We start from the raw sequence: 24,393 nt of genomic DNA, 5'->3' as shown, positions 1-24,393 counted from the left end.
CTGTCAGCAAATAAACTGTTCTTAACTACCTCAGGCTATGTTCCCTAACTACTCCTAAAACCCCTCCTGCCCTTAAAAACAATTTAAGAGCTTTAAAAAACTGTGTATCATACCTTTCCTCTTGCTCGCATAGTGCAATTTCCCAGCAGGAGAAAGTGGGCATTTCTCAGCAGGCATGACATCACTGAAGCCTGCTGGGGGACCACGTCCGCCGTCACATTGTTGCAGCATTGTGATGAATAGAAGACCACAGGCTCTGTGCATGTTTCAATCTGTGTTGCTATCAGTGTGGCTCTCCTTCAGCTGTCAGTCTGTGTGGCATTCTGTGAGAATCTGTGGAGCTTTCATTTTCTGTGCAGCTGACAATCAAGCTCCATGCAGAGAAACACCTCCTGAGTTCGGACTCCTGCCAGGCCGGGAAGAGCCCAAACTCCCTCTATTAATTGTGGAAGGGAACAGAACAGAGCCACCTAGTGGCCGTTTTTTTTTACATTTTAAACATATTTATGTTGATAATTTTAATAGCAAGTGAATGGGAAAGTGTCTGCTAATTACACAAGGAACACTATATTAAAAGTTTTATTTGGTGACAGGTACTCTTTAACCCCTTAAGGACCACAGGTTTTTCCGGTCTTCTTTAATAACTTGATTTTAGATCTCAATAATAGGGACTTATTGGAAAACTAGAGGGTGGTCTTATGTTGGAAAAGGTGTTGAAAGATCCTGAATTATGAGGTCTGACTGATACTTTGGGAATTACTGATAAGATGTGAGTTAGATAAATAGTCATTCTAAATGTGTAAGAAATCTTTCTTCCCGTTGGTAAAGAAACAAGAAACCTTTTTCTTTTTATTTAGATTTGCAATCTATATAAGACAATGCATTCTCAGCATAAGCTGCAACAACACATCACTGCCTAATGCTGCCTGATTACACATTGTATGAATATAAAACAAGAGGTGCAATAGATGTTTATAATGAAATACCAAAGTATTGTGTAGTCTGTTATCTTTCATGTAACCATTTGTTTCTTCAATGTATTTTAGTGTGTATATTAATGCAAAACAATAATATCTTCAACAGAAAAGCTAAAATAAAGGAATAATTATGAAAACCTATTTAAAAGCAACAAAAGCATAAATAATCGTTTGACAATACATATGAGCATTCCTAACATTAAACCACCAACAGGTCAATTCTGAAGGCTGATGTTTTGAAACTTAGAAGCAGAAGAAATCTGCAAGTGCAAAAATTTGAGCAAATTGTAATGGCTAGTAGTGTTGAGCGGCATAGGCCATATTCGAATTCGCGAATATTCGCGAATATATGGACGAATATTCGTCATATATTCGCGAATATTCGCATATTCGTTATATTCTCGTTTTATTTTCGCATATGCGAATATTCGCGTATGCGAAAATTAACATATGTGAATATTAGCATATACAAAATTAGCATATGCGAACATTCGCATATGCGAAAATTTTCGCATATGCGAATTTTCGCACGCCAGTCTCACACAGTAGTATTACAGCCTTCTTTACACCACACAAGCTGGAAGCAGAGAGGGGTGATCACTGTGATGTGTAATGTGAAAAAAAAAAAAAGAAAAAAAAACGAATATTCGTAATTACGAATATATAGCGCTATATTCGCAAAATTCGCGAATTCGCGAATATGCGATATTCGCGAATAATATTCGAATTGCGAATATTCGCGAGCAACACTAATGGCTAGATGACTGATTTTATGGTGATGGTCACACGGTAGGTACATCATTACTGTACATGTTGTCCCCTGTCCACTGTCAACGCTCTGCTGAAAAACCTTGGGTCTTAACATTTACATGGATGTTACTTAGATATGTAATCTAAACATTGCTGCAAACCAAGTACAGTGGTCCCTCAACATATGATGGTAATCCATTCCAAACGGACCATCGTTTGTTGAAACCATCGTATGTTGAGGGATCCGTGCAATGTAAAGTATAGGACAGTGGTCTCCAACCTGCGGACCTCCAGATGTTGCAAAACTACAACTCACAGCATGCCCGGACAGCCAACGGCTGTCAGGGCATGCTGGGAGTTGTAGTTTTGCAACATCTGGAGGTCCGCAGGTTGAAGACCACTGTTAGAGGAAGTTGTACTCACCTGTCCCCGCCGCTCCGGACCGTCACCACTCGTCACCGCTGCCCGGGATGTCGCCATCCATCGCTGTCGCCGCGTCCCCGAGGTGTCCCCGACGCTCTGGCAAGGCCTCTGCTTCCCCAGCATCTTCTCTCTCCGTCAGCGCCATCACGTCGCTGCGCACGCCGCTCCTATTGGATGACGGGACGGCGTGCGCAGCGACCTGATGACGACGATGGAGAGCGCCGACGATGCAGGTGATCCCGAAGAGGACGTGCTGGAGCCCCGAGGACAGGTAAGTGATCGTCAGCGGACGTAAACGGCTATCCGGTGGCAGCTGAAGCAGTCTGCGCTCCCGGATAGCCGTTTATGCGATGGCCCCGACATACAAAAGCATTGTATGTTGATGCTGTCTTCAACATGCGATGGCCTCTGAGAGGCCATCACATGTTGAAATGATCGTATGTCGGTGCTATCGTAGGTCGAGGGGTCACTGTACATGATTGTATGACCATGGTCTTCCCATTAATGGCACACAGTTGCCATTTAGCTTTTCAGGGAACTTAGAAAGTTGGGTGTCTTTTCCTGCTTAGGGTTCCTAGTAGAAAGCTTTTGGCAGGCGATGGTACCTATAGATGTTATTGGTCGGTGACAGTATTTAAAAATTACTCAATAAACAAAGGATAATTTATTAAAGGGGTCCTCCTCACATGTTCACTTTATCTAATGAGGGCCTCCTGCCCTTTCTTACCCAGAGTATATTCAGAGCAGCAAAAGACCTTAACCACAGGCACTCAGGTGTCCAGCAAAGGTATCACAGAGGAGTCACAAGGATGAAGTATTCAGAAACTTTATCGATGTACAAACAATAACACATTTTGGGGTTAGGCTACCCCTTCTTCAGATTGGCATAGTACATACATTCAGTCATACACAAGAGGTTTTTATAGATCATCAATTCGAACAGTCAAGAAACATCCAACAAGGTGTCTTGCAATTTTATCACTACCTTCTCCAATAACAGTAGACAAATAGGGGGGCATTTACTAATCTTTTACTATGTAGTCTGGTTTTTACCCTGTTTTTTTCTACTTCATTTTTGACTATGTGCGACAAATTTACTAAATTGCTGCACGGCATTAATAAATTTGGCACACATAGGCAAAAGTGGGAAATTTACTTCATGTAGTAGAAAAAATAGTCTGTTCCTTTTTCCTGCTGTCTGAATAGGTTTGGCTGCTGGTTTCCTTCTGGATCTTTTGTTTTTGAGTTTTTTTTAGCTTTTTCACCACATCTAAATAATTCAATAACTACAGTGGTCCCTCAAGTTACAATATTAATTGGTTCCAGGAAAACCATTGTAAGTTGAAACCATTGTATGTTGAGACCATAACTCTATGGAAACAGGGTAATTGGTTCTAAAGGCACCAAAATGTCATCCAAAAATAGGAAAAAGTGACAAAGAAAAATAAGTAGATAACTGATATAGATAAAGCAAATCCTTACATATAAAAGTAAGAAAGATCTGCTGGGAGCTGTAAATCACTGTCTATGTCAGTGTTTCCCAAGCAGGGAGCCTCCAGCTGTTGCAAAACTATAACTCCCAGCATGCCTGGACAGCCAAAGGCTGTCCGGGCATGCTGGGAGTTGTAGTTTTGCAAAAAATGGGGCCACCCTGCTTGGCAAACACTGGTCTATGTAGAGGACAGGAGCTTCTTCAGGGGTCCTGTACAGTACAGGCAATGTCCAAAACAAGTAATGGAGTTGCCCTCACCTGGTGTCCAAAAGAGCAGCTAACCCTGATACAGGTAAAGTGTACAGAACATGTAATACCAGTCAGTGCATACACTTCAGTAATACAGGGGTTTTACCAGTGAATGCCCATTTTGATTGGTTGGTTCTTCCAGCCATTGACACGTTTTACAGATCTGGACTGTCTGTAGCATTGTATGTTGAGTCTGGTTTCAACTTACGATGGTCCAGAAAAGACCATTGTATGTTGAAACTATTGTATGTTGAGGCCATTGTAAGTTGAGGGATCACTGTAAATTGTAGTCATGGCTCAGAAGTGGTAAACGGCGTTTAGTGTGTGTGTGTGTGTGTGTGTTTATTACATTTTTTTAACACAGTTTTTTTCTCCCTAAATGTACTTACACTTTTTTTTTTTTTGGTTACTTCTTCTACAGATCTGTGTATCCTGTGGACTCCTTCGGATTCGGTGGACTACTTCGATGACCAGCGTTTTTCTTTGCTTGATGTTAATAAAATGGTTAACGAGGGCTTGTGGGGGAGTGTTTTTTGTAATAAATTTTTTTTAAAACCTGTTGTGTTTTATTTTTATTTTACTTTACTAGACAGGTTTAGTAGTGGAAGCTGTATTATAGACTGAGTCCATTACTAAACCGGGCTTAGCGTTAGCCACAAAAACAGCTAGCGCTAACCCCCAATTATTACCCCGGTACCCAACACCACAGGGGTGCCGGGAAGAGCCGGTACCAACAGGCCCGGAGCGTCAAAAATGGCGCTCCTGGGCCTAGGCGGTAACAGGCTGGCGTTATTTAGGCTGGGGAGGGTCAGTAACAATGGTCCTCGCCCACCCTGGTAACGTCAGGCTCTTACTGTTTGGTTGGTATTTGGTTGAGAATAAAAATAGGGGGACCCTATGCGTTTTTTTAATATATTTAATTATTTATTTAAAAAAAAAAACGCATAGGGTCCCCCCTATTTTCATTCTCAGCCAAATACCAACCAAACAGTAACAGCCTGACGTTCCCAGGGTGGGCGAGGACCATTGTTACTGGCCCTCCCCAGCCTAAATAACGCCAGCCTGTTACCGCCTAGGCCCAGGAGCGCCATTTTTGACGCTCCAGGCCTGTTGGTACCGGCTCTTCCCGGCACCCCTGTGGCGTTGGGTACCGGGGTAATAATAGGGGGTTAGCGCTAGCTGTTTTTGTGGCTAGCGCTAAGCCCAGGTTAGTAATGGACTCCGTCTATAAGACAGCTTCCACTGCTAAGCCTGTCTAGTAAAGTAAGAAAAAAACACAACAGGTTTTAAAAAATTTTTATTACAAAAAACACTCCCCCACAAGCCCTCGTTAACCATTTTATTAAAATCAAACAAAGAAAAACGCTGGTCATCGAAGTAGTCCACCGAATCCGAAGGAGTCCACAGGATAAACGGATCTGAAATGAGAAGAAAACAAAAAAAATGGGTTAGTACATTTATTATCACCTGCTCACACATCTCCCGCCCCGCACGACTACAACTGCCAGCATGCCCTTACAGTAAGGACATGCTGGGAGTTGTAGTTGTGTGGTGCAGGAGATGTGTGAGCAGGTGATAATAAATGTGACAAGCTTGTCCCTGCCCCCAGCTGCAGGACTACAACTCCCAGCATGCCCTTACAATAAGGTGGGGCGGAGGCCGGGCACAGTGTTTCCCAACCTGGGACTTGTAGTTTTGCAACATCTGGAGGCACCCTGGTTGGGAAACACTGTTTTAGGCCAGTGTTTCCCAACCAGGGTGCCTCCAGATGTTGCAAAACTACAAGCCCCAGCATGCCTGGACAGTCAAAGGCTGTCTAGGCATGCTGGGAGTTGTAGTTTTGCAACATCTGGAGGCAACCTGGCTGGGAAACACTGGCCTAAAACAGTGTTTCCCAACCAGGGTGCCTCCAGATGTTGCAAAACTACAAGTCCCAGCATGCCTGGACAGTCAAAGGCTGTCTAGGCATGCTGGGAGTTGTAGTTTTGCAACATCTGGAGGCAACCTGGCTGGGAAACACTGGCCTAAAACAGTGTTTCCCAACCAGGGTGCCTCCAGATGTTGCAAAACTACAAGTCCCAGCATGCCTGGACAGTCAAAGGCTGTCTAGGCATGCTGGGAGTTGTAGTTTTGCAACATCTGGAGGCAACCTGGCTGGGAAACACTGGAATAAAACAGTGTTTCCCAACCAAGGTGCCTCCAGATGTTGCAAAACTACAAGTCCCAGCATGCCTGGACAGTCAAAGGCTGTCTAGGCATGCTGGGAGTTGTAGTTTTGCAACATCTGGAGGCAACCTGGCTGGGAAACACTGGCCTAAAACAGTGTTTCCCAACCAGGGTGCCTCCAGATGTTGCAAAACTACAAGTCCCAGCATGCCTGGACAGTCAAAGGCTGTCTAGGCATGCTGGGAGTTGTAGTTTTGCAACATCTGGAGGCAACCTGGCTGGGAAACACTGGCCTAAAACAGTGTTTCCCAACCAGGGTGCCTCCAGATGTTGCAAAACTACAAGCCCCAGCATGCCTGGACAGTCAAAGGCTGTCCAGGCATGCTGGGAGTTGTAGTCTTGCAACAACTGGAGGCACCCTGGTTGGGAAGCCTGCGCAACTTACCGGCTTCCGTAGGATCCAGCGCTGCACGACACTGCCGCGCGACACTGCCGCGCGACAGTGCCGCGCGACGATCTCCGACAGCGATCGTCGCTGGAGCCTCGGAAGGGTAAGTGAACCTCTTCGCCAGTCCCCTTCAGCTGTTTAGTTTTGCAACAGCTGGAGGACTACAGTTTACAGACCACACACCAGGGGTCTGCAAACTGTGGCCCTCCAGCTGTTGCAAAACTACAACTCCCAGCATGCCTGGACAGCCAATGGCTGTCCAGGCATGCTGGGAGTTGTAGTCTTGCAACATCTGGAGGCACCCTGGTTGGGAAACACTGTTTTAGGCCAGTGTTTCCCAACAAGGGTGCCTCCAGCTGTTGCAAAACTACAACTCCCAGCATGCCCGGACAGCCAATGGCTGTCCAGGCATGCTGGGAGTTGTAGTCTTGCAACATCTGGAGGCACCCTGGTTGGGAAACACTGTTTTAGGCCAGTGTTTCCCAACAAGGGTGCCTCCAGCTGTTGCAAAACTACAACTCCCAGCATGCCCGGACAGCCAATGGCTGTCCAGGCATGCTGGGAGTTGTAGTCTTGCAACATCTGGAGGCACCCTGGTTGGGAAACACTGTTTTAGGCCAGTGTTTCCCAGCAAGGGTGCCTCCAGCTGTTGCAAAACTACAACTCCCAGCATGCCCGGACAGCCAAAGGGTGTCCAGGCATGCTGGGAGTTGTAGTCTTGCAACATTTGGAGGCACCCTGGTTGGGAAGCTTGCGCAACTTACCGGCTTCCGTAGGATCCAGCGCTGCACGACACTGCCGCGCGACACTGCCGCGCGACAGTGCCGCGCGACGATCTCCGTCAGCGATCGTCGCTGGAGCCTCGGAAGGGTAAGTGAACTTCTTCGCCGGTCCCCTTCAGCTGTTTAGTTTTGCAACAGCTGGAGGACTACAGTTTACAGACCACACACCAGTGGTCTGCAAACTGTGGCCCTCCAGCTGTTGCAAAACTACAACACCCAGCATGCCCTGACAGCCAAAGCCTATGGCTCTCAGGGCAGGAGCCCGGGCTGACATTACAGTGCAGCCGCCCGGGCTCCTCATACGGTCTCCCCGCTACCCCCCTTGTCTCCCGCCCGGGCTCCTCACACGGCCTCCCCGCTAAACCCCCCCCCCCCCCCTTGTCTCCCGCCCGCGCCGCTCAGCTCCCGCTGCTCCAAGACTACAACTCCCAGCGTGTCCTCACTGTAAGGCCATGCTGGGACTTGTAGTCTTGCAACAGCAGACAGATGGGAGTTGTGTGGCGCTGGCAGGTGAGAGGGGTGGGATGTAAATCACTGTAGTGACTGTAGTGCCCCGGTAGCGCAGTGAGGGTAGCGGGGAGAAAGTATGTCGGAGCCCGGGCGGCAGCAGCTTTTCCTGCTCCATGTTGGAGCTGGAGTAAATTTAGTCAATTTTTACGGCCGTTGCGACAGTTTATTGCGCAACTGCGACTGTCTCAGTTAATAAATTCCTGACCACTGCAAGTCAAAACTGAAAACTTGCGTAAATTAAGCGGGAAAAAAAAATTTGACTTTCTAGCTCTTGCTAGGGAAAGTCGCACAATTTATAGGGTAGGCGCAATTGCGACAATTTTGCGCCAAAAATAGTCAGAAAAAAATGACTAAACCCCTTAGTAAATGCCCCCCATAAAGTCTATCCTAGCCAGACATTGGGACATTTTATTGAATGATCCTTTCCTCCATTCCGTACTTCCACCTCAACCTCGTATCACGTACCGTCGAGCCAGATCCTTAAAAAATATACTGGCCCCTAGAATTCTTAAAGGGGTACTCTGGTGGAAAACTTTTTTTTTTTTTTATCAACTGGTGCCAGAAAGTTAAACAGATTTGTAAATTTGTAAAAAAAAATCTTAATCCTTCCAGTACTTATTAGCTGCTGAATACTACAGAGGAAATTCTTAGCTTTTTGGAACACAGAGCTCTCTGCTGACATCATGACCACAGTGCTCTCTGCTGACATCTCTGTCCATTTTAGGAACTGTCCAGAACAGCATATGTTTGCTATGGGGATTTTCTCCTAGGACAGTTCTTAAAATGGACAGAGATGTCAGTAGAGAGCACTGTGGTCATGATGTCAGCAGAGAGCTCTGTGTTCCAAAAAGAAAAGAATTTCCTCCGTAGTGTTGCTCATGAATATTCACAATGCAAATTTTATTCACAAATATCGCATATTCGCGAATATAGCACTATATATTCGCAATTACGAATATTGTTTTTTTTCATTTTTTTTTTCACAGTATACATCACAGTGATCACCCTCTCTGCTTCCAGCTTGTGTGGTGTAAAGAAGTCTCTAATACTACTGTGTGAGACTGGTGAGCGAATTTTCGCATATGTGAAAATTTGCATATGTTAATTTCCGCATATGCGAATTTTCGCTTGTGCAAATTTTCGCATATGCTAATTCTTCGCATGTGCGCATTTTTGTTTATGCTAATTTTTGCATATGCGGAAATATAACGCGAATACTACGAATATGCGAATTTAGCAAATATGTGATGAATATTCGTCCATATATTCGCAAAATATCACAAATTCGAATATGGCCTATGCTGCGCAACACTATTCCTCTGTATTATTCAGCAGCTAATAAGTACTGGAAGGATTAAGATTTTTTAATAGAAGTAATTTACAAATCTGTTTAACTTTCTGGCACCAGTTGGTTAAAAAAAATAAGTTTCCCACCCCTTTAACCTCTTAACCCTTTAACGACGCAGGACGCTGCGACCCCACATCATATCGCGTCGGTCCCGGTGCTCATCAACGGCCGGGACCCGCGGCTAATACCACACATCGCCGATCGCGGCGATGTGCGGTATTAACCCTTTAGAAGCAGCGGTCAAAGCTGACCGCCGCTTCTAAAGCAAAAGTGAAAGTATCCCGGCTAGTCAGTCGGGCTGTTCGGGACCGCCGCAGTGAAATTGCGGCGTCCCGAACAGCTTGCAGGACACCGGGAGGGCCCTTACCTGCCTCCTCGGTGTCCGATCGACGAATGACTGCTCCATGCCTGAGATCCAGGCAGGAGCAGTCAAGCGCAGATAACGCTGATCACAGGCGTGTTAATACACGCCAGTGATCAGCATAGGAGATCAGTGTGTGCAGTGGGACCTATAACACTGCAAAAAAAAGTTAAAAAAAAGTGTTAATAAAGGTCATTTAACCCCTTCCCTAATAAAAGTTTGAATCACCCCCCTTTTCCCATAAAAAAAAATAAAACAGTGTAAATAAAAATAAAAATAAACATATGTGGTATCGCCGTGTGCGTAAATGTCCGAACTATAAAAATATATTGTTAATTAAACCGCACAGTCAATGGGGTACGCGCAAAAAAATTCCAAAGTCCAAAATAGTGCATTTTTATCACTATAAGTCCTATCAATGCAAAAATTGTACCACTAAAAACTTCATATCACAACGCAAAATATTAGCCCTCATACCGCCCCATACGCGGAAAAATAAAAAAGTTATAGGGGTCAGAAGATGACAATTTTAAACGTATACATTTTCCTGCATGTAGTTATGATTTTTTCCAGAAGTACGACAAAATCAAACCTATATAAGTAGGGTATCATTTTAATTGTATGGACCTACAGAATAAAGATATGGTGTCATTTTTACCGAAAAATGTACTGTGTAGAAACAGAAGCCCCCAAAAGTTACAAAATGGCGTTTGTTTTTCAATTTTGTCTCGCAATGATTTTTTTCCCATTTCGCCTTATATTTTTGGGTAAAATGACTGACGTCATTACAACGTAGAATTGTTGGCGCAAATAATAAGCCATAATATGGATTTTTAGGTGCAAAATTGAAAGAGTTATGATTTTTTAAAGATAAGGAGGAAAAAACGAAAATGCAAAAACGGAAAAACCCCGGGTCCTCAAGGGGTTAAAAACCCAAAGAAAAAGAACTTATTCAAAGCAGGTTGTTTTAAATGTAACCACACACGTAAATGCTGTCCCAAATAGTCTCATGCTAAAACTGAATTCAAATCCAGTGTTACAAGGGAGACTTTTGAAATCAAAACCCATATGATCTGTGACTCCCAATGCATAATCTATCTATTGGAATGTACTTGCGGCCTCCAGTATATAGACCGCACGATCCAGTGTCTTAGAAATCGTATCAATAAACACTGTAGCAACGTAAACTTGAACTATCAATTACATAGTGTATCTAGACATGCGTCTACACATTATCACAGTCATTTTTCAGACTTTTCAGTGACTGCCATCAAATCCATAGACAAGGACGTTCCACAGAGATTCAATGTCCAGCAACAGCGTGAACATTTTTGGATCTTCAAGTTCCGCACTTTATACCCCTCAGGCCTCAATGAATGTATTGAAAGCAACTTGTAATTGTTTTTAATGGAGATATTGGACTTTCTTATTCGTATATTTATACATTTTGCACATCAGCAGAGCTGCGGCATGCCGGTGTTTACATCCGTGACACGCACCAGCCCTGAGGATGTGCGATGCAAGCCTTGATCCTGCCTATACCGGACAGAGCTCCACATATCTCAGTTACATTACATACTCATCCTCTTGATTCATTTGAATTTTTTCTGTGTACATTTCTACCAGATCATTACAATCAGGTCTGCCTGCCTACCCCCATCAGACCTATTCTAGTATTTTAATCTAATGCATTATCACCACAGACTCTGACCCTTGTACTTTGCACTGACATCCATTTTGTTTGTTAATTAATGTGTCTAGAAAGACCTCTTGTGTATGACTAAATGTATGTATTATGTCAATCTGAAGACCGTACCTGGTGTCACCTTTTCTCCTAGATTGTTTCTTCTTTATCACTATAATGTCTCCGCTGTCTCGTGGACACAGCTTCACATCAAGTTTATACCGAATCTCAAGGAAAGACACGCTGGTTGCTTAACTGATGTAATCTTTACTGAGATATAATGAAAGTGCGCGGTAAAACTGTAAAACAAACATATGAAAGACAAATGTAAGCATGGCTATTCAAGTGCCTTACATTATGCATAGCTAATACATAGATAGTCTAACATGTGCTCACTTACTACACACTGAAAACACATTATCTATCTACAAATGCCGAGCATCTCTCTACACAAGGTAACTAGCAATTCCTTACTCACAGGCTTTGGTATTTATCAGATTTGCAGTCTGTATTAGCTTTAAGAAGTCCTGTGGATCTGGTCACTGTGGTGGCTGGAGCTGAAATGAATGAGACATGCCGGAGCTAGCCCTATGTTTTAGAGAGAAGGCCCGCCTCTAGGCTTCAAGAAAATGGAGGGTCTTAAAGGAACAGACCCTGCTGAGTGCCAAGCATGTAAAATACATTGCGAAGGCAGCACACTCCCCACCTGGCATACTTTTTGTTATGCCACTAACCCTTGGACAGAAGTAAAACTACTTCAGAAATTGGCCTTGCATACACTTTGGGAATGCCCTGTCTAACAATCCTAACTTCAACCTTTCTAACTCTAGCATCACTACTAGGATCAGTCCCCACAATGAGTCCAATAGGCCACTCGTTCCTGTGGGCCTGAGAGTCTTTCAGTAGGACAAAGTCTCCAACTTGTAAATTGGGCTTGTCATCTTGCCATTTCTTGCGTGGCTGGAATATCACCAGGTATTCCTGTCTCCACCTCTTCCAGAAAATGTCCGCAAGACTTTGAACTTGTTTCCTTTGCTTGGTGTACAAGTCCTTGAGCGAATTGTGTTGAGAAATCTCTTCCGTTTTCAGAAGGCCTTGGATTTCTTCTTTAAAGACTTCCTGCTGGATGCATCTGATGATCGTGACCTTAAGTTTTCCGATTGCACGGGTCAGCGACTTCCAGCTGGAAAACCTTTCAAATCTATGAGCGCCCAGACTGTCTCTTGTAACTATAGTCCTACAAACTGTCACTTGAGGTCTTACCTCTTTGTCTTGATCTGGTTCTATGAGCTGAAAGGTCTCTACCTGAGTAGTTTCTTTGGTTTCTGGTTTACGAAGAAAGGATGGACCTACGAACCAGTTAGTTTGCTTGAGCGCAGCGGCTGGCACTAGTCTCGTCCCATGATCAGCTGGGTTCTTGTCTGTGCTGATGTGATGCCACTGTTCTGGACTTGTAGACTTTCTGATACGTGTCACTCTGTTGGCCACGTATGTATAAAATCTTCTTGAAGCATTGTGAATATATCCTAACACAATCTTGCTGTCTGTATAAAAGTTAATTGTATGGATCTCGATGTCCAGTTCTGTTGTAATCATGTCTGCCATCTCTACAGCTAAGACAGCAGCACAAAGTTCTAGACGTGGGACAGTGTGAGCGGGTCTAGGAGCCAGCTTAGATTTTCCCATGATGAACCCGACATGGCTTTGTCCCTCAGTGTCTATTACCCTAAGGTAGGCGACAGATGCGATAGCCATAGTGGAGGCGTCAGAGAATATGCATATTTCTCTTCTCTTTGTAGCAGACAAGGAAACAGATACGTATGGTCTAGGGATGTTGAGTTGTTCAAGCTCTAACAATGAGTCTTTCCACAACTTCCACTGCATTTCCTTCTCTTCAGGTAGAGGTATGTCCCAGTCACTTTGTTCTTGCTCAGTAGTGATCTGTCTCAAAAGAGCTTTACCTTGCATGATGATGGGTGCTACGAACCCCAGGGGGTCGTAAAGACTGTTGACTGTAGATAGGACACCTCTTTTTGTGAATGGCTTCTCTTCTCTGGAGACCCTGAAGGTGAAACTGTCAGTCTTCAGGTCCCAACTAATCCCAAGACTTCTTTGCAAGGGTGGTGATTCTGTTCCTAGATCCAAGTCTTTGAGGTCTTTAGCACGGTCTTCCATTGGAAATGCTTCCATGACTCTGTTGCTGTTGGAAGCTACCTTGTTCAGTCTTATGTTGGATTCTGCCAACATTTCTCTTGTACTTTTCAGGACGTTGATAGCTTCTTCGTTGCTGGAGAAAGAAGCAAGTCCATCATCTACGTAGAAGTTCTTCATGACGAACTGTGTGGCTTCTTGACCATGTCTTTCACCTTGTTGTGCTGCTCGTCTCAGGTTGTAGATAGCTACAGCTGGAGAAGGGCTGTTTCCAAACACATGTACCTTCATCCTGTACTCTGTGATTTCTTTGTTAAAGTCATTGTCTGCATACCACAGGAACCTTAAGTAGTCTCTGTGATCTTCACGAACAAGGAAACAGTAGAACATCTGTTGTACGTCTGCTGTCACTGCTACGAGTTCTTTTCTGAACCTGATGAGTACTCCAAGGAGTGTATTGTTCAGGTCCGGTCCGCTGAGAAGGACATAATTTAGTGAGAGGCCTTTGTGCTTCGCACTAGAGTCAAATACTACCCGTATCTGGCCTGGTTTCTGAGGATGGTACACCCCAAATATTGGTAAGTACCAGTGTTCTTGGTTCTCTTGTAGTGGTGGTGCCTTTTCAGCTTGATCGTTATCAAAGATCTTCTGCATGAAGGCTTGGAAGTGTTTCTTCATATTTGGCTTTCTTTGTAGCATGTGCTGCAACGAGGTGAAGCGTTTCTCTGCTTGTACCTTGTTGTCAGGAAGGCGATGGCGTGGTGACCGGAAGGGTAGAGGGGCTACCCAGCTGCCTGATTTGTCTCTGAAGACTTCCCTGTCCATAATCTCAAGGAAGAGAGTATCTTCCACCGAGGGTGCTAGCTTGTCGTCATCTCGTGTTCTTTCAAACACCTTACAGCCCAGTTCATCTGTATCTCCAGTTGAGGCTAAGTCTTCCATGCACCTCTGGATACTCCGATGATGTGTTGGGTTTACAAGTCTCTCTTTAATGTGTAGACTGTTGGTACATGGGCAAAGACAAGATGTACGACCATTCTGTAACAGATGTGTTCTGTAGACATTTACCTTTTCTGGTTTGTGGAGTCCGTCTAGACATACTTCTCCAACGATGACCCATCCGAGATCAAGGCGTTGTGCAAATGGTGCATTGTGTGGCCCATTGTACTGTTCTCTGACTTTGTGCACTCTGAGGATATCTCTCCCAAGTAGAAGGATGATTGCAGCATCTGGATCTAGCGCTGGTATCTGATCTGCTATTCGCACCAGATGGGGGTGATGACGAGCAACTTCAGGTGTGGGGATCTCTGACCTGTTGTCTGGTATCTCATCACATTCTATGAGGGTAGGAAGAGTCACCTTTGTCTTTCCATCTAATGACTCAATGATGTAGTTGTTTGCTCTTCTCCCTGTTGTCTCTACAACTCCAGAACAAGTCTTCAGGGTGTATGGAGTTGGACTTCCTTTGTCACCGAAGAGGTCAAAGAACTCTGTTTTTGCCAGAGATCTGTTACTCTGTTCATCCAAGACTGTGTACATCTTGATTGCTTTTTCTCTGAAGCCTGCAGGATACACCTTGACTAAGCATATTTTGGAACATGATCTGGGGCGGCCCTGCTCTGTACAGATCTCAGTACACTTTGAGGTTACTGCTGGCGTTGTACTCTCGCCTTGCTCCCCACCATGATCTTCTTGAGTTGCTGGAACTTCTTGTTTCCATGGTGGTGGTCCTGGGTGTAGTGCTGACAGGTGTTTGTCACTGTTGCACTCTGTGCATTTTATTGTTTTTGTACAGTCTTTTGCAAGATGCTGAATTGAAGCGCAACATCTGAAACAAATGTGATTGTCTTTAAGGTAAGCTTTGCGCTCTTCTAATGTCTTACTTCTGAAAATGCGACATTTTCTTAGTGGATGAGGCTTGTTGTGGATTAGACATATTTTGTCTGGCTCCTCAACTTTCTTACTTGTGTTGTCTTCCTGATTGACTGCAGACTCAGGCGAGACTTCTGTCTTCCGTACAGAAACTGTTGCTCTGCGTTCTTTGTAAGGCGTTGGATGTTTTTGCTCTACCTTTGGGGAGCTTGCAGTTCTCTTGTTCAGGAAAGCAAAGCTTGGATCATTGCGTGTTTCAGCTTGGTCTACGATGAATTCAGCAATGAAGGCAAATGGTGGAAATGCGACTCGATGTTCTTTCTTGTATCTTGATGCTTGAGTGACCCACCTTTCCTGCAAGTTGAAAGGAAGTTTCTCGATTATGGGATCAACTCCACGTGCTGTATCTAAGTATGAGAGACCTGGCAGATATCCACTAGACTTAGCGGCTTCTATTTCTAAGAGTAGGTCCCCAAACCCTCTCAGCTTTTGATTGTCTTTGTTTGTCATTCTTGGATAGTTTTCTATCCTCTTCAGAAGAGCATCTTCAATCACTTCAGGTGACCCATAGCAGTGTTCTAGTCTCCTCCACACCATTGCAAGTCCTGCTGCTGCATCATGAACATGTACTGATCTGATTCTTTGGGCTTGCTCAGTGGACTCTGGTCCTAGCCATTTTACGAGCAGATCAAGCTTTTCTCTGTCTGTCAGATCTAAGTCTTGGGTACCGCTTAGGAAAGATGACTTCCAGGCCCAGTAGTTTTCTGGACGGTCGTCGAATTTCATGAGACCAGCGCTCACTATCTCACGGCGCATCAGGAATCTTGCTACCTCTGTAGCTCTTGCTGCATCTGGTGAATACTTCCTGGGTGTAAACTCAGGGTATGGCTGCGGCTGGTAAGGCTGATGAGGTACTTGACTAAGTCTACTTTGCTCTCCTCTGTTGTAAGTCTTTCTGCTATAATCCAGACTTGTATTTGCTTGAGGAGGGAGTACATCAGCATCCGTTTGCACTCTTGTCAGGTTGGCAGATTGGTCTCTGAGCATGCATCCACTTGACTTCCTACCCTGAGGTTCTAATTCAGTCTTGCAGTGTTGCATAGTATCAAAGTTGCTTATTGCTGGTGGAGTCAATGCTGGTCTTGGTGCATAATTGAACTGCTGGTCAGTGTACATGGTTGCTTGTGACTGTATGTACTCACGGGTACGTTGGCTTGCGCTGAGGGGTGACATCTGGGTTTCTATGTCAGCGAACTGAGCTTCGGCAGCCCTTGTGAGAACTTCTGCCTCGGCTAAGGCTGCTGCAGCGTTTTTCTGCTGTTGCAGTAAGTGTAAAGATGCTTGCACTTCAGCTTGTTCTTTCATCAATTCAGCTTCCTGCTTTGCATAGGACGCCATTGCACAAGCTGCCTCTGCTTTCGCTCTTGCCTTAGTTACTATGGCGCTAGCGGATGACAGGCTGGTGGTGCTTGAGTGTCTAGAACTATGGCGTTTAAATCTTGCTGCATCGGCGCTAACCGAAGTTAGATTTGTTTGACTGGACGCTCTAGACAATGTTGTGCACCTAGATCTACTTCTTGGCAAGGTGTCTTCCTCTTTATAGAAGCATTGAGGGTTAACTGTCAGAGTGCTGTTCTCTGGGTTCTGCATCTTGATTTAGCTGGCAGCGTAGATAATGATGATGATGACTGGACACAGCACAGCGGTGATATAGCACGTGAGAGAATTAGTTTCACTTTCTAGTGCTTCGCGCCCTTACTCCGACACAGACTGCAGGGCACAGGATTTATGAGTCTTTTTTACTGCTGCGGACGATTCAAAGCTGATTAACTGCTTCTGATAATGTTTTAAAAGCCTTTTTACTATAATGTCTCCGCTGTCTCGTGGACACAGCTTCACATCAAGTTTATACCGAATCTCAAGGAAAGACACGCTGGTTGCTTAACTGATGTAATCTTTACTGAGATATAATGAAAGTGCGCGGTAAAACTGTAAAACAAACATATGAAAGACAAATGTAAGCATGGCTATTCAAGTGCCTTACATTATGCATAGCTAATACATAGATAGTCTAACATGTGCTCACTTACTACACACTGAAAACACATTATCTATCTACAAATGCCGAGCATCTCTCTACACAAGGTAACTAGCAATTCCTTACTCACAGGCTTTGGTATTTATCAGATTTGCAGTCTGTATTAGCTTTAAGAAGTCCTGTGGATCTGGTCACTGTGGTGGCTGGAGCTGAAATGAATGAGACATGCCGGAGCTAGCCCTATGTTTTAGAGAGAAGGCCCGCCTCTAGGCTTCAAGAAAATGGAGGGTCTTAAAGGAACAGACCCTGCTGAGTGCCAAGCATGTAAAATACATTGCGAAGGCAGCACAATCACTATCCCTCTATTGCTCTTGCTCTGCGTGACACTAGCAGAGACAGACAGCAGTGCAGGGATGAAGCTGTGTCACCTGACCTATGACTCCGCCCCAAATTGTGTGCTTGTCCCAGTGGGGCCACTTTCCCTCCTTCTGTCCACAGGTTGCGTTACCACCAAGTTTTTGTATATTTTTTTTTAAACATCGTGGGTTTTTTTGCCACGATTTTGAAAAATAGTGGAGATAATTCAACCTGTTGGCAGGAAGAGGCTTCTTTACCAGTGTTTCCCAAACAGTGTGCCTCCAGTTGTTGAAACTCCCAGCATGTCCAGACAGTGAAAAGCTGTCCAGGCATGTTGGGAGTTATAATTTTGCAGTATATTGAGGCACCCTGGTTCAGAAAGTGTTCTATACAATGGGAATTCAAGTAGAGAAAACAGACATGGTCGCACATCCACAATTTGTATTTTGATCTACTTGCTTCTCAGCATAAATTCAAAAACGAACAGGTTGTTAGTATACATTTTGATCAAAAAGTACAAGCCCACACACCACGTCAAGGCCACCTATTTAGAGTGTGTCCCTAATGTCCCTAGCATAAAATGGCGTAGCACTGGGCGGCGACCACCACTGCCGCAACACCAGTGCCCACAGGGGGAACGACCCACTGACAGAGCAGACCCAAGTCAGCGTGGGCCTGCAGCAAATTGTCCAAATCCACTATAATTCCCAGTGAGCCCCATAGTCTCTGAAGTCAATGGTCACTTCCTTGGGCCTAACTGAGCTGTTAAGACTTTTACACCTGTCTACCTCAGTAAAGCTGCCGTTGTTCTGTAACTTGGGACCAGGGTCATTATTTGGCCCGTGCCTAGCCCAGGATCCAGCGGTATACCTTCGGGTGGTAAAGAGGTTAAACCATGCCCTGGCGTCACAAATACAAGGGGTTAATGCCATGTGCCCCTAGGGTAACAACATCTGCTTTCATCACACCCTCACCACAGTATAATTTGTATAAAGGGGGCTGCTGCTTCCACTACATATGGGGGGACTGCAGTATCTACAGGTGGCACCTACCTACTCAGGGCACCTGTGTTTATTGGGGAAACAATGAAAAGGGCCCTGTCTACCTACTGCAGCGACCTAACTACCTAATGGGGGGAGGGCTACGTACTCTTCCTCAATACACTTATCTACCTATTCCACTGTATGAGAAACTAAGGGGGTTATTATTTCTGTTTGGAGCACTATAGGTGCTGGAAAAGTGCTTAGCCTAAAATGTTTGTCTGACAGGTTCTGTGAAGACGAGTTGTGGCTTGAAGAAATTATCATGGCTGTCTGGGCCGGATGAAGAAGAAAAAGGAAAGTAACCTACTCTGATCAGAGAAGACGTCACCCGCAAGTCATGTGTAACTGTATGTAATCACTAATATGGTCTGTTGAGTCTGTGTAGAGCCGGAGTCACCACTGTCTGTGGACAGAGGTTTTTTTTCAGCATCAGTGGGGTGTCACTATATGATGATAATGTGTCGTCATGGTGTGGCAGTATTATTTGTCCCTTGTATAGTGATGTTATTGTTGATACTGGTACTGTATGTGTATAGTGGTTTTATTCAGCATCAGTATGGTAGTATTATTTTGTCACTATAGGATGGTAGTGGTCATGGTGTGGTACAATTATTTGTCCCTTGTATAGCGGTGATATTTGTCCCTGTATAGTGTTTTTTTTTTTTTTTTCTTTATAATAACTGTATGATAGTATTAGTCACTGCAGTAGTAAAATGGCGTCCTGATGTGGAGGCATTATTTTATGTTTCTAAACCCTAAACCTTGAACCAATTCCAGCATGCTCCCTGGATCAGCGTTGATGCATACACTGTATACATTCTCTGAAATTCACATGCCCAGGGATGGGGGGCCTTCTGATCAAGTTTCGCCTAAGGCCTCAAAAAGTCTAGAGCCACCTCTGGCTGTGTACCAGCACACGGATCCCGTTGACCAGCTCATCAGCCAAGTTCAAGTCAGCTTTGAGGACAAGTGCCAAAGAGCCATTGGGCTTCATAGCCAAACCAAAGGATGAAGGGATGAAGATCCTCTGGCCACTCCTGTCCACTCAAGTCCACCCTGGAGGTAAGCAGAAAACCAGAAACCCTGTGTGTAAAAGACTGTATCTGTGGAAGTCAAATCTACCTCAGTCAAGTCTAAGTCAGTCCAGACTAGTCACGCCAAGGCTAGCTAAGTCAAGTATGTCCAAATCAAGCTTGGACAAATCTAAGTCACATATCAGTGGAAAGGGACTACAAATTCCAGTGTGCCATTAAAGTAACTGTGGTTCCCTTCTGCATCCTTCAGGCCAATTATACTATTATTGAACTGTACTGTTTGTACTATCTTGCTGCAATTCCTGAAGTAAAGTTACGAGTGGTTTCCCTAGCCTTGCATCTGAAGTATTTTTTACCTGGCACTTGGAACACTTTTACCCTTGGAATGTGGTTGGTTAACACACCTGGCATCACAAACTCTCATTATACCCTGTTCCAAATGATTATGCAAATTCTATTTAAAGGGGTTCTCCGGTGCTTAGACATCTTATCCCCTATCCAAAGGATAGGGTATAAGATGCCTGATCGCGGAAGTCCCGCCGCTGGGGACCCCCGTGATCTTGCACGCGGCACCCCGTTTGTAATCAGTCCCCGGGGCGTGATCTCGCCGGGTCTGATTACCAGCGACCACAGGGCCGGCCGTGTGTGACGTCATGCCTCCGCCCCCGTGTGACGTCATGCTCCGCCCCTCAATGCAAGCCAACGGGAGGTGGCATGATAGCTGTTATGCCCCCTCCCATAGGCTTGCATTAGGTGGGCAGCAGGTTCCCGACATTAGGTGGCAGTGCCCCCACATTAGGTAGGTAGCAGTTTCCCCACATGAGGTAGCAGTTTCCCCACATTAGGTAGCATAGCCCCTCCCCCCTCCGACACACAAACACACGGATACAGACACAGACACACTCGCCTGTCCTGCGCAGCACTTCTCCTCTACGGCGGCAGCCTGATGAGTGACGTCACTGACGTTATCCTGCACGGGTCTGTGGAGGGACGTCACATGCGCAATGTCCCTTGCTATACCCGGGCTGGCCGGCCACAGGCTCACTGTGTTAAAGTGGCCGCTGCGCTATTAAGAAACAGGGCCAGCCCGACCATGGACCCAGGTGGAACAAAAAAAAGGGGCTGCAAAGTGCCGCCGGTCTCACCGGGTCCAGTAGGGCCAGCCCTGCTGCAGTTGCACATAAGGGCTAATTATTATGTGGTGGCATAGAGGAGCATCATAATTATATAGGGGCAGTAAAGACCTTAAAGGGGTACTCCGGCCCTAAGACATCTTATCCCCTATCCAAAGGATAGGGGATAAGATGTCTAATCGCAGGGGTCCTGCAATCTGGAAATCTGGGGACCCCCCCAATCTCTCATGACGGCTGTCATGCCCACTCCCATAGACTTGCATTGAGGGGGCGGGGCATGATGTCACACGGGGCGGAATCATGATGTCACAATACTCTGGCCCCATAATTGTGAGGCTTCAGACTCAGAGCCTCTAGCGCTGTGTGCAGCTCACCCAGGTGGGTGCTGCATGAGAGATTGCGGGGGTCCCGAGCAGTGAGACCCCCACGATCAGACATCTTATCCCCTATCCAAAGGATAGGGGATAAGATGTCTTAGGGCCAGAGCACCCCTTTAACTACTAAATAGGGGCGCAGAGGAGGTCTAAATATTATATGGTTTTGACAGAGGGCTGGATGTAACTACACTGTAATCATTAATATGATGTGCAGAGCCTGTGTAGAACTGGTATGTATCACTATATGGGTCAGTGTATTGAGAGGAACATTGGTGTGTAGTAGTGTTGAGCGGCATGGGCCATATTCGAATTCGCGAATATTCGCGAATATATGGGCGAATATCCGTCATATATTCACGAATATTCGCATATTCGTTATATTCTCGTTTTATTTTCGCATATGCGCAAATTTGCGTATGCGAAAATTAACATATGTGAATATTAGCATATACAAAATTAGCATGCGCGAAAATTCGCATATGCGAAAATTAGCATATGCAAATTTTCGCACGCCAGTCTCACACAGTAGTATTACAGCCTTCTTTACACCACACAAGCTGGAAGCAGAGAGGGGTGATCACTGTGATGTGTACTGTGAAAAAAAAAACCAAATATTCGTAATTATGAATATATAGCGCTATATTCGTGAAATTCGCAAATTCGCGAATATGCGATATTCACGAATAATATTCGAATTGCGAATATTCGTGAGCAACACTAGTGTGTAGATAGTGGTTTATTCAGGAACAGTGTAGTGGTATTATCTTGTTACTATGTGGTGGTATTATCTGTCCCTTATGTACTGATATAATTGGTAATTTAGAAGGGTAATATAGCAACACCCTACATGAATGTTTGGCATCAAAAAGTCAAATTTATGTGCAAGCAGTTGCTTTGTGCAAAAGTTTACAACTTTTTTTCCTTTTCCGCCAGCCGCAACATTGGTAGGGTGTAATGAATGGAACAGAACTAGCAACCACTAGATTTGCCACAACGTGTGCCAGAGAACTGCTTAAGGGGGTACTCCGGTGGGAAAAAAAAATTCAACTCAACTAATGCCAGAAAGTTAAACAGGTTTGTAAATTACTTCTATGTAAAAATCTTAACCCTTCCAGTACTTATCAGCTGCTGTATGCTCCAGAGGAAGTTGTGTGGTTAATTTCAGTCTAAGCACAGTGCTCTCTGCTACCCCTCTGTCCATGTCAGGAACTGTCTGGAGCAGGAGAGGTTTGCTATGGGGATTTGCTCATGCTCTGGATACTTCCTAATACAGACAGAGGTGGCAGCAGGGAGCACTGTGGTCAGACTGGAAAGAACCACACAAATTCCTGTGTAACATACAACAGCTGATAAGTACTGGAAGGATTAAGATTTTTATATAGAAGTAATTCACAAATCTGTTTAACTTTCTGGCACCAGTTTATTTGAAAACATTTGTTTTCCACCAAAGTACCCCTTTAAGTACCACACGAAGGAAGTCACTAAAGAGAGCCAGATTTAGGTGGCCAGGACTTCTTACTTAACCTGGTCAATCAAATGCCTGTCTAATGAACTTCCCTTGATAGGACTCAGTATACTGGGATTTGATCAGTAACAGCCTGATGGTAATATGTATGGTTATAATACCTATCTCTTGGATACTGGGGTTATCTGATAACTGTATGACTGCTACATAAAGGTATACTGTATAGAAAATAATTTAATTGCTATGTTAATGTTAAATGTATTTATATATTTTCTTTAAATATCCTATGGGTACTGTGACGAGGGGAGGGGGGGGAAGGTAAAATAAGTATTTATTTTATTATAGCTTGGGCAAATTTTGTTATAGGGCTTTCAAATGGGTCATTATTACTATGTGAGGGCACTAAATGGACAGTTTTACTAAGTAGGGTTACTTTTGCTAGATGGGAACACTAATGGTGGTATTATTACAGTGACAGCAATGGATTAGTTACATTACTATGTAAGGAAACTATCACTTGTCACTGTTTTTGGAGCCAACTATGATCATGACACCATTATCTATGGTACTGCATTTGAGTGCATTTTAGTACACAGCAGGCATAATAATGTTGGTAACTGTGGCAGCAGCACAGTAATTGATGTTGCAGCAGGACGGGAAAGTTAAAAGAAGTGGCAAGATAGAAAATTTGTGTAGCGGGCAGAGAGAGATCCTCATTCACAATATAGTTTGGACACATGTTTAGAGTATATATTGGAATATCTGCAAAAAGGTGTGCCCACAGCAGGCCCATTGAGTTTTAATAGATCAAACATAATCCAATGGTGACAATGTTTGTCAGTCTAAATGTGTTCTGAATGTATTTGTCTTTTATGCATGAACTATTGTGTTTTTAAATCCAAAAAATATAGTGTCTCTCATAAGTGAGTACACCCTTCACATTTTTGTAAATATTTTATTATATATTTTCATGTGAGAACACTGAAGAAATGACCCTCTGCTACAATGTGAAGTAGAGTGCACAGCCTCTAAAACAGTGTTTAATGTTGTGTCCTCTCGAAATAACTAAACAAACAGCCATTAATGTCTAAACCTTGGCAACAAAAGTGAGTACAGCCCTAAGTCAAAAAGTCCAAATTGGGCCCAAAGTGACAATATTTTGTACGCCCATCAATATTTTCCTCCACTGCTTTAAAGGGGTTCTCCACCATAAGGGGATTTTAGTACGTACCTGGCAGGCAGTAATGGACATGCTTAGGAAGGATCTGCACTTGTCTTGGGGTTAAATGGCTATGTTGTGAGATTACTATAACACTGTGGCTAGCTTTTTATGAACTTATATTTCCTGTTTGACTTTTCTTTTTTTTTATACTACAAATCCCACAATTCCATTTTCCTCTCTCCCACACATCAGCCACCCCACCCATTGAAACAAAAGACCTGTGGTTTTAAATTAGGGGGCCTACAGCTGTTGCATTAGCTGCAGCTTGATCCCTCTCCCACCAAGCGATCGCTCCACCCATTGAAGCAGACAGACTCCCTGTCATCAGCTGACTAGTGAGTCAGGTCTTGGTCACATTGCAAGCTGGGAAAAATCCGAGACAACAGTCATTTTGTATGCTGTTAAAAATAAATATTGGGGTGAATATCACAGAAGAACTGTGAGAAAACCTTCACACACAGGTACAGACACTATATTATAAACTACACTAACTTTACAGCCCCTGTAGCAT

At 44.4% G+C, this 24,393-nt stretch overlaps 1 protein-coding gene across 2 annotated transcripts; it reads right to left on the bottom strand.

Moving 5' to 3' along the window:
• Positions 1–11,360: 11,360 nt before the first annotated feature.
• LOC130274411 (uncharacterized) lies at positions 11,361–17,587 on the bottom strand. 2 transcript variants are annotated; one of them, XR_008844360.1, is made up of 3 exons: positions 17,382–17,587; positions 11,669–17,202; positions 11,361–11,489 (listed from the first exon to the last, which is right to left on the bottom strand). XR_008844360.1 is itself a non-coding variant. In XM_056522730.1 (2 exons), exon 2 carries the CDS (start codon positions 16,861–16,863, stop codon positions 11,920–11,922), a length of 4,944 nt encoding a protein of 1,647 aa, XP_056378705.1. In that variant the 5' UTR covers positions 16,864–17,202; positions 17,382–17,587; the 3' UTR covers positions 11,447–11,919. The 2 variants fall into 2 exon arrangements, 1 of the variants encoding a protein (XP_056378705.1); XM_056522730.1 differs by having other exon boundaries at positions 11,447–17,202.
• Between the last annotated feature and the right edge of the window lie 6,806 nt (positions 17,588–24,393).

This window comes from Hyla sarda, chromosome 1, assembly GCF_029499605.1.
Source record: "Hyla sarda isolate aHylSar1 chromosome 1, aHylSar1.hap1, whole genome shotgun sequence".
In the NCBI taxonomy this organism is placed as follows: domain Eukaryota; kingdom Metazoa; phylum Chordata; class Amphibia; order Anura; family Hylidae; genus Hyla; species Hyla sarda.
The sequence above is the reverse complement of the archived record's forward strand: the minus strand, read 5'-3'. Positions and strand labels throughout refer to the sequence as shown.

Excerpts from the sequence above, each read along its gene's own strand:
- LOC130274411 (XM_056522730.1), bottom strand. The coding sequence starts at position 16,863 with ATGCAGAACCCAGAGAACAGCACTCTGACAGTTAACCCTCAATGCTTC.